This window comes from Phaethon aethereus, assembly GCF_964289735.1.
Source record: "Phaethon aethereus genome assembly, chromosome: 8".
Lineage (NCBI taxonomy): Eukaryota > Metazoa > Chordata > Aves > Phaethontiformes > Phaethontidae > Phaethon > Phaethon aethereus.
In genome coordinates, this window is record NC_138584.1 from 5,751,157 (window position 1) to 5,762,137 (window position 10,981).

General features: G+C 44.3%; 1 protein-coding gene across 1 annotated transcript; it reads left to right on the forward strand.

The window, feature by feature from the left end:
• Positions 1 to 245: 245 nt before the first annotated feature.
• On the forward strand, positions 246 to 10,754 carry LOC309407401 (uncharacterized protein; the record flags this gene model as incomplete). Its single annotated transcript, XM_082002920.1, has 6 exons — positions 246 to 624; positions 951 to 1,019; positions 4,810 to 4,929; positions 6,252 to 6,308; positions 8,842 to 8,901; positions 9,952 to 10,754. 6 exons carry the CDS (start codon positions 246 to 248, stop codon positions 10,752 to 10,754), a joined length of 1,488 nt encoding a protein of 495 aa, XP_081859046.1.
• Positions 10,755 to 10,981: the final 227 nt, after the last annotated feature.

The following is a 10,981-nucleotide window of genomic DNA, read 5'->3' on the forward strand; positions in this document are numbered from 1 at the left end:
GGGGGCGGCTCGGCGCGCCGGGCGCTCCCTCATTTTTTTCACTGGAGGGCAGCCTCGGTGCGCAGCCGGGCCGCGGGACGGCCGCTCCGCGCCGCCTGGCCCTCCCTCGGCCTCCTCCCGCCGGGAAGCGGCGGCAGCGGCAGGCTGCGGCGGCGGCCCCGCTCTCTCCGCGGGGCGGCGCGCGGGGTGGGGGGGGGAATTGCGTGTGGGTGGTCGCGGTCGCGCGGGGCGGCGGCGCGCAGGCCATGGCGGGCCTGCCGCTGTACCACGTGACGCCGCGGCGCCCCCTCCGCGCGCAGGAGGCGGCGGAAGCGCCGGGCGCTGAGCCCGCCTCGCGGCGGGGCCGGCGGGAAGTGAGGTTCGCGGAGCCGCCCCCGCCGCGGGAAGGCGGCAGCTTTAGTCCCGCGCGGAGCGGAGAGGCGGCGGCAGCGGGTGGCCGGGGCAGGGGGCGGCGGCGACGACGGCGGCGCGGGGCGGCAGCGGGCAGGATGGTGGGAGGGAGCGACGGGCAGGCTCCGCCGGACGCCACCGAGCTGAAGCGCAGGCGGAAGAGCCCCCGGTTGGCGGCGCAGGTGGAGGAGGCCGAGGCGGAAGCCGAGCCCGGCCCCGGAGGGGAGCTGGAGGGTGAGCGGGGCGGGCGGGCGCGCGCAGCGCCCCGCGGTGGATCCCGCGTCTGAGGGCGCGGGGGGGCGGCGCGAAATGAGGCGGGCGGGCGGGCTCGCCCTCTCCTTCCCCGCGGCCGCCCGGCCTGCGGGGCCGGGAGGCAGGGGCAGCCCCGGGGCGGGGGGTGTGTGTGTGCCCTCCGGGACAGAGCCGCTGGAAGCACCGGGGTGTCCCAGTGCGTCTGGAAGTGGTGTTTGGTGCTCCTGGAAGACTGCCGAGCCGGGGTCTGGTGGGCTTGAAGTGATCCGCCGGGCCTCGCCGCGCCCTTCACCTCTTTCTCGTTTCAGGAGATGAACGTCGCTTTGGGAACCCAGACTCCTTGACTCGACCCCCTATAAAAGCATGCAGGTCGGCAGGTGGGTTTGACTCGGAGGGCTTTACTGCGCGCGCCACTTGCGAAGGCTCTGAAACGCACAAGGCCTGAGGAAATGGAGTTTATTGGGGTTTAGCTCCTTGGCAGGTTGTGCCGCGGTTCTGGCGTACAGGTGAGGAAATCCCGCTGCCGTTTTTGTACCACGCAGAGACGGGGAGCGCTCCTCTGCCTTCTGAAAGCACGCTGAAGCCCTTAGGTAACTGTTTTACCTAGCATGTCACCTGGAATAGCATTTTGTCAGGGTATTAAAATGGGAAAGAACTGATTTCCCTAATACTGTTTGGTTTTTAAAAGGCTGAATTTAAATAAAGTATCTTGAGCTGCGAAAATAGGTCGCTGTAAGACTCTGCTCTGTGCAGTCAGCAGCATTGCTTGTCAGGACGTGCACGGTTGGGGCTTGCCTGTCCTTTCTCTGAAGGACCATGCATACGTTGTTACGTGCTCTTGGATGCTGTTGTGGTGGCTCTGTGTGGCACCTTCTTGTTTCTTTAGTTGGTGAAAACTGTATTCCTCTCAAAACTTGAGAGATGCGAACTTTGTGTAATATAGTCACGTGGCTTTAGCCATCAGAAAAACTGCAAACATTGTCTGTATTTCCTTCCCCTTTAGTCTGTTGGGCTGTTTTGAGTTGGACTATATACATTATTAGTGTGTGGCAGTTCTCAGACGGATGAGGTGGGCTAGCCTGAGACTATTCTCCATTCCCATCTGTATTCTTGTGACAGGGCTGTCACCCAGCTCTTGTTACAGCTGCATTGCATGGCTCTAATTATGTGGCATTGCCCTAATTGTGTGGCATTGCCCTTGAAAAAGGCTGCCAATATTATGCTTCAGAAGCAGAATTTCCAGGAGATGTGGAAAAACCTTATCTTGAGAGAGGAGGAGAAAGGTTATGAGTGTTTCTTTGGGAAAGTACCAAGGTTTATCTGTGAAAAAAGCCATGGGAACCTGTTTGTCCCCAGTGATGGCTAACAGGGTGCTAACATGCTTAGTATTTTAAATGTGGCTGGGCTGCTTTAGGAGGTACAGCTGAGTGTTGGTTGGTTTTTTTTAATGTAGATGTGTCTAAAAATGAGGTTGGGGGAGAGATTTCCCCCCATGTCCCCGAGGTCTTAACAGAGTATTTGATTATAGTCACAACAGGCATAAAAGTAAGATGTTGAGAGACCCTAATGCTTTATATAGGAGCGAAGGAGTAATTTCCCCCCTCACAGTCCTCCCACCTGTAGCTATATGGTATTGGGTGTTTTTTCCCTGCAAAGTTCAGGGCAGACCAGGGGGAACACAGGGTCTGTGAGGCAGTGGGACAAGCAGGGAGGATTTTTATAAGGACGTAATTGTCATGTTTCCCTCAGAGCAGAATGGAAGCAAAACCACAACTTGAGAAACTGGTTTCTGGCTTCTGTGTAGAGATTTTTAAATATAGATTAGGAAACTTGCTTCTAGAGCTAAAAAGCTTTAAGACCCTACAAACCCTGCCTCGAATCAGGCACCTTCTAGATCAATGAGCTAAAGAGATATGCTAGCAATCTCCATTGAAGTTGTCTTAAAATATGCAGCTACAGTGTACAAGTTAAAGGCCAGTGCTAGGTGTTTTTGGTACTCGAGTTTGTGCTGTCTATAGTTGCTGTGGAATGCTGCAGCAAATGTGTCGCAGGCTTATCTCTGTGTTGACAAAGACTGAACCCACTGGAATAGATATGTACCAGGCTTAAAAGAAACACGTTCCGCTATGTTAAAATAGTGGCTTTGTATTTTGGTTTATAAACCTGTAGTTTATGAGCTCGCAGATGTCTTAAGCACTTTGATTAAACTGGCGTATGAAATGGGTAAGAAAATAGCACGCTCTTAGCTGGTGACTGTGCAGAAGGTGGCTGGCTAGCTAGCAGATTTAAAGCTGCATTGGAAAATCCTCACTAACTGCCTGGGAGGCGGGAATAATCCTTTGGGGAGGAGGCTTAAGACCTTGTAAGGAAAGAACAGGCATGTCTGGACTTCTAGGAAAGTTAAACTTCATGAAGGGGGAGTTTACTTTTCTCTGGAGGGGATGCCATGTGTGCTGTTTGCTTGCACTAATACTCTTCTTGGTGGCAATGCCCGCTGTTACAGAAGGTGCTGATTTACGAGCTGTCTTCGTGTGAGAAATGAAGTTGTATATGTTGCCATCTTTCCTTCTTACAAAAACTTTTAAGAATGCTTTGAGAGACATAGAGTACTGATTGATGCAAAGAAGGGGAGAGGAGTTAAAAAGTATGTACTGCATGAGTAGCCCTCTTTAGAGGTTACTCTCTTTAGTGATTACTAGCCACCACTACTAGTGAGATTTTTCTTGAAAACCTCAATGCGTAGTGAAATACTACAGCTATGTTGTTTGGCATTCCTGAAGATCAAGTAATTTAGTGAGTATCTTCATTCTTAGCTTGGTGGGAAATCAATCACTTAACAGCTTTTTAAGACAATTTTGAAAATACAGTATCCCATTCGCTATGTGCAAATACTTTACTGTTGTACCTGTGACTTAGTATCTTAGTTTAAAACTTATAGTTTTCTCCCTTGTTTGTATTTTTTGGTTTGTTTGTTTTTTCTTTTTCCTCCCTATGCTTTACATCCACTGGCATGCTAAAGGTGCCAGAACATACTAGATAAAGGCTATTTTTTCTTTTCTTGAAGTAAAATTAATAAACACTGTGTGGCAAGCTGTGCGTTGCCCTCATGCCCATAGTAAAAGAGCTATAGAAACACGTTAAACCCCGAGAGAACCCAGTACTGTGAAGAGAATAAAAGGGCCCAGCATGAATGTTACAGAGAAAAAGTTTTACCAATTGTATTCTTCCCTTTGCTGTTTCCTCTGCTTATGCCCTTCTGCTCAATTGCTGTGTCATGGGCTCTGTTCCACAGCTGTACTACAGCTTTCCTTCCATACCTGAACTTTTTTTTTTCCTCTCCTTGAATCTGGGCAACCATGTGGCTGTACTTTATCCTTTCAGACCTCTTCTCTTTGTGTTCTGCTTTTGACTGGCTTTTCAGCCCTGACCTTTGCTCTGTGACTCCTGTCATCTTACAGGGCTTTATTCTTTCTTAACTAAGTTGGGTTTTGGCATCTGAATGGCTGTGTAATTTGGCAAACAACCTAGAGGTGTTGATTCAGATTCTTCCCAGCTACCTGAGAGGATTAAGTTAGGAGCACAGGTGCCCTAGATTGCCTTTATGGTTAAGGAGAGAGGGAAAGAGACCCAACTAAAGGATGGGTTGGACTACATAAAAAGGGGACTTATGTTCTATATTTGCTTCTCTCTCTTTCCCCCTCTGCTTAATGCTATGGAAGACAGCACAATTATTATTTTTAAATTGTGTGCCCAAAGCTGTGGGAAAAATTCTGTTTACTCCCACGCTTGTGTATTTACTACTTTAAACAGAATCCCTTTAGTGTAAGGCATTTCTTGGCTCTTAGCATTTGGTGTCTTGGATGTCTTGTTGGTTTGTTTTTTAAGTGTGTTTAAGCCAAGGACTCCTAAAAATAATGTGTGTGGTGGTGTACACAGCTGCATTTTGTAGTGAACTCAAATTTACCATAAGCTTTTCAAATCTTGGTTGCTTTTGATTACATTTTAGGAAAGTAACTCTTGGGAGATCACAACTTGAAAATCGCTGATTTAGATCATGTATGTTCTGAAACTGTGTCTTGGTCCTTCAGTTTTGTGATGTTACAAGCACAAATGATACTGTACCTATACCAATCCATTTTCTTTTTCCTTTTTTTTTTGTCCTGATAGGCAGTTCTCCAACTTACTTTAGTCAAGAGACTCCAATAAAGGAAAAAGCAAAGGCTTACCACAGTAACGAACCCGAGAAACCAGCAGGGCATCAACCAAACATTTACACACCGTTAAAAGGTAACAACACTAGTTGTATCAGTACCTTTTCTGTGTCATAACAAACAACTGCTTAAATGTGCTGAAATGACATTCTTTCAGTTCTATTACAAAAGGGGGAGTTGTTGAGTTGAAATCTGAATGAATGAAGAAGTTTAAAAAAAAAAAAAAGAACATTTTTTTCAGGGTGTAGTGCTGCCCATGAGTCAAATGAAAACTGATTGTAGTTTGACAGTCATCTGCTTGGGTGTAAAACCTTAAGTTCACGAAAGCGCAGTTTTAAACTTTGATAAATACATAGCTGTCTGTTTTTGAAAAGCAAAACAAAAAGATGAGTAATATCATACGTGCTTCAGTGGATCTTTAATTGCCTCAGGCAAAGCAAAACAAAACTATTCTTTTTTGAAAAAGATGAGTTACTTTTGACTTCAGCAGGGGGAAGCTGACTGTTCCAACTGACTTCAAAGTGAGGGAGCACTTTTTCTGTTCATTGCTCAGAGATTTTTCTCGATGTGTGTTACAGAAGCAATAGGGAAATACAATGAGGAAGAAAATATGGGGTACTTTTTAGCCCAGCAGAAAGTAGTTATGTTACTACAGGTGGTTTGAATGCATCCAAATAGATACACTATGTAAGGGAGGTTTTCAGGAGAGCTGGTAACTGGTCAGAGTGTGAGGTAGTGGCTTGCATTCATTTGGTCAGTAACAGTCCTAATCACACAGTGTTCATGGGAGAGCACTGAAAGCAACTGTGAGTGCAGACTGACAAAATACAGCCACGAACTGAGAGGTGCACAAGAACACATCTACGTCAGCCTGCTGTTTCCCAGGAGCTCATGTGGGCATTTTGCTCAAGTAGCTGAGAAAATGCCCATGTTTGCTGGAGGCTCCCAGGGCTGATAGCTGTGTTGTTAAGATGGCAGCTTTATGCTGATTATTTTTGGTTTTCCCTCCTCCTGAATAGTTTCAGAAATTACAAATCTGGTACCTTCCATTAGCAATCAATTAATGCTGCTAATTTCCCATCCTTTGCATTTTATGATTATTGTATTGTTACTTGTTTAAAGAAAAAATAAGAAGGATAATTTTGTGTCATATTGAGAAAAGCAGGGTGAAGGGCCAAATTGAGCCATTTCTGTTAGATAATAGTAGCTTTCTCCATCTATGGAGGGGTCCAAGAGGCTGTCATATGGTGCAGGCTTGGTTTGGCAGTACAGCATATACTCCTTCCCTAATAACCTTTGAAGATTTCATAGAAAGCACTAAAAGCATGTATGGCTTGTCTGTCTTATTCTGACCTCTGATGTGATAACGAAGTTCTTTCATTTGTGCTTTGGTTTCAGAAAGAAAGGCTGACTTCCTTGAGAAAAATAAAGAGCACTGTTCAACTACATCACAGAGTAAGTTGAAAAATAGATACCTAGACTTTCCCTGTAATTAAGCAAAAAGTACAGCATTCTTTTCCTGTGCTTATGGTTTTTCTTGTGCCCTGGGACACTCTGTCTGGGAAGGGACCCAGGAGGCAGATCCAAATGGAAGCAGGAGAAGGCAGCATGAGCCAGAGCCCTTCTATGAGGTTATTCAAGTCGCTGGCCACAGAAAATGAACCACTTATTTTTTTTAATTTTTTCAAATTTTTGAGCTAGGTTAGGAAATGGAGTTGACTCATGGGATGATCAGTAAGTGCAGAGCATGGACTAGTGGTGTTGTGGGGGTGAGTTGACGAAGGGAACAAACCCTTTTGGTAGCAGGGAATGTTAGATTAGTTTGTACACATCGCCTTCCCTTCTAGCCTTTCCTGAGTAATGGTGGCTCGCTATGATTGAATTTGTTGCGCTATATTCCTGGAGAGGAGCAGTATTTTTCTTTGTTGGCAAACTGCAGTCTGTTCATCTAATGACCAATTCCTTGTGTTTCAGATTTTTATATTTGATTGTTTGTGGATTTGTTGTTTTGGTTTTTTCCTCTTGGAAGAGTACTTGAGAGGGGCGGGGGGAAAGTTCTGAATTCTTAGTAGCCTGTTCATAATGTCTTGGTGCTTGTTTCTATCCTGAACAGGTAAAGATAAACGAAGTCTTGTATCAGACTTCAATCTGGAGAATCTGGGCGGGGTTGTTTGGGGTATTTTTTTGAAAACCACAGTGCCTTCCAGAAGAGACCGTTGTCTTGTGGTAGCTGCGCATCTGTGAAATGCCTTTGAAAAACGAATTGATGCAGGGAGTTCTCGCTAGTCCGGTGCTTTTCTGTGCCAAAGGTAGTAGGTGCTGCAGGAGTGACCTGTTGTGTGTTGGATGAAGAACGTTGGAAAAATCACTTAAAACTCTGAAAGCTCTAAGGTGTCTGCAGAAGTTAACATCTTTTGAGTTAGGCAAGACAAATAATTTGCTTGGCCTTTGTGCTAATTGTGTTGTAAATAAGGCAAGATCCTTAGGTAGGATAGGGTCTGGTTTTAGTCTGTTTATTGAAATATTTTTTTCTTTTAGGGTATGAATCACAGCTGTCTCCTAAATGTGAAAGCTAGTCTCTGCAAACAGGGCAACATTGTAAAATATTACAGAATTGAGGTGATTTTGATCTGTTAACTATTAGAAGATTTATATAACCTTAGCCAGTTACAAGCTCCATGTCTGTGTCCTATCCGGGCAGGGGGTTGAAATTACACAACAGAGTAGCTCATTAAGCCAGTTAAGCTCCGGCTTAAACCAGAGCTGCTTTTAGCACCTTTTGTGATCACATTCGTACAGAAACAAGGTTATAGAATTTATTTTAGTGTTCTTGAAATAACTACTGCAGGGCATGTTTGTTCAATTTATTCTCAATAGTGCCATTGACAGTATCCTGATTTGGCTATATATTATTCAAGTGCCTTCAGCTTTGAACCAGTTGCTGTAGTTCACAAGGAGCCAGAAATTCTCATGTCTTTTTAATTAACTGACTAAACGTAGAAACATGCTGACCAATAATTGCACTGTATATATTCATACTGGTCTCTTGGGAAAGTTGTTCATAACACTCTCTTATGGATAATGTCTCTTGTACTTTGCTGTCTGAACCCACTTAAATAAATAGACCAAAAGTATATTTTGAAGTTGAAAGCTTGCATTTTGCTTTAAAAGCACAATTCATCCCAAGAAACTGACTGCTGATGAAGAAGGCCTCTGACCCAAGCTAGATGGAGGAGATACTATGCCTTTAACATACCACTTTGTTTTTGCTACATGTATCTTGCATGATGATCTTTTTCTAATATGTGTGTTAACTGAGCTTCCATTTTTTTGTCCCTCAAATTCTTGAGCAAAATCAGGAAACTTAATCAGGACATGGGATCCTTGTGCAGAAAATAACCGGTTGTTAAATCTGCCATTTTGTCACCTTGTACTTGAAATGCCTCCTTTTTATTTGTGTAACTTTTCAAGAGTTAAAACTCTTCATGGGTGATGTGTGATAGGTTGGGGACTTGTGCTTTTTATGCAAGACTGTCAAGGTGGCTTAAGAACTGACACTTGGCAAAGAGTGTAGGTGGAGAGTTAGTCTGCCAGTTGAATGGGATGACTCCGGCTAGTAATGGCCGTGAACATGTCATTTTCCTCGTTCAAAGCTAGCCTTGCCTGAGCACAGGAAGGTGAATGATGCAGGAGAGAACAGAAGGCCCCATGCTACACAGCCCTACCCGGGATGAGGTCACAGTCTTGCCTTTGCTCCTACTTAGCAGGACTGCATTCGCTTTGACAACGTGTTTTGCCAGGGTGCTTTGTTAAGCCTCCTGTAAGCTTTCTAGAATTTTGTATGTAAAAGCATAACTAAGAACAACTTTTCAATGAAAATACTGCAGTTTGGTGATTTCAACTCCCTGCCAAATCCCCTGCTGGAAGATTGGTTATAATTGTTGTCTTAGTATTTTTCTCATGTTCTTTTCTTAATCTCTTTTATCAGGCAGAAGAGCATTTCGAGATCAGTCCAGTATAGGGAAGCAGTCACAGCCTCGGGCCAAAAGTAAGACTTCTGCTTTCACTTCTATTTCATGTGTGTGTTACATTTAACCATTTTCATGCCTGTCCAAGTATTATATTTCCTGATAGCTGGTGTTAAACTGAGGGTCCTTGCCAGAACAGATGACTTGGTTGCTAGGCCATGTGTTTTCAGCACTGAGGAAGGAAAAGTCTTGTATAATAGGTAACATTTCCACCTGAATTTAAGGTTTTCCCTCCGTAGTGTTTACGAGATTTGCTGCAAGATTAAGCTAGTCAGGCCTAGTGGTGTTCTTATTTAACAGTTGTGTAGCTGTCCTGATAAAAGTTAGGATATGAAAAGGTAGCATAAGGTATACAGTTTTCAGGGACGTTTGTGTATTTTGTCACTAATTTTACTGGGAACGGAATCGAGACTTAGCTTGTAGTAGGTCAAACAAGTGTTAATTCAACTGTTCAAATAGAAAACCAAATCAAAATACCTGATATTCTATATGCTTCCTATGCACTGTTTGCTGTGTGTACTCTTTGTGAAGCTGAGTGATCCAAGGAACCACAAATACTTTCTGATAGTGTTGATCACCAATGTTTGAGATGCAAATACTGCTGCAGAAACCATTTTTGTCTTTATGAGGGTAGGGAGGATAAATAGCACCACAGAAACCATTCTGGTGATGCCAAGTTTTGTACAGGGCTTTGTCCGCAGAGCTTAAATGTAAGAAAAAGCTTGACCTTTTTCAGAACCATTTTAAGCTCTTAGTTTGGATTTGATTAAATAGAATGGAGTACTGATAAACTTTCAGAAGAATGTCCAATTTCTTAGTCAATCTGGAAATGTGTGAAAATGAACTTTTTTTAATGCTGTCACTTCACTAAGTTAAAGCTAAAGAAGTTCAAAGTTGTGTTGGGCTTTTTTAACGAGAACATCTTTATGCTTTTAAACTACTGTACCAGTAGCTTGAGAGTGGGATAAGTACGTTGAATTCTACTGTCTCCTTTTATGTTCCTTTCACTTGTTGACCTCTGATTCCTTTTAAAACATTGTTCTCTTCCTGTTTGCTCCTCCTTTTTATAGATGATGGTGAATCGCAGAGTGGATTTCACAAGAGATGGACTTTGTTACTGGTTCTGTTAATTAGTGTCCCATTGCTTTATGTCCTGTTGAGTAGAATGCCAAGTCTTCTAGATGCAACTTTGTCAAGTAGAGATACTCAAATTCTGCAAGCGTTTCGGGCTCGGATGAAGAAACTAAAAAATACTTACCAAAGTCAGGACCCCAATCTGTGGAAAAGAACACACGTGTTCCTTGAGAAACACCTTAATGCTTCCCACCTGCATTTGGAGCCGGCCATCCTACTGTTGACAGCTGGCCGGGAAGCTGAGAAGGCACTGAAGTGCCTAAGTAACGAGATTGCCGATGCTTTTGCCTTCTCCCAGAATGCTACTACAATCAAAATTAATGGGGCAGACAAAGCCATATTGGATAGTGACATTGTCAAGCTGGAGGTAGATAACGAGCTCAGCTCTGGGTTCAGAGAAGGTAAGAAGGTAGCAGTGGTGCATCGATTTGAGTTACTGCCTGCAGGCTCCACTTTAATCTTTTACAAGTACTGTGACCATGAAAATGCAGCATTTAAGGATGTGGCTCTCCTGCTGACAGTTCTCCTGGATGAGCAGTCACTGAGAAAGAGCCTCACCTTGCAAGAAGTTGAGGAGAAAGTCCGAGATTTCCTCTGGGTGAAGTTTACCAGTTCAGATGTTCCTAGTTCTTATAATAGCATGGACACAGATAAGCTGAGTGGACTGTGGAGCCGTATATCTCATCTTGTGTTGCCTGTTTGGCCTGAAAAGGGCCTCCCTGTGGAGGGATGCACTTAAAAGTTACTGGAGAGTACTTGGGAAAGGAGGAAGACAGAAAATGTATGTTGCGATGGCTGAACGGGGAAGAACTTACTGCAGCTGCTGAGCTCAGACAGCATACAGTCCTTTCTGTGCAAACAAATTCTACCAACTGGTAGCGTTGTTTCTGCTAAAGTAACTCTGACTTCTCTAAATCAACTGCAGAACGTAAGCAAGGAACTTGCTGGTTGTTGGTAAGTTGTCTT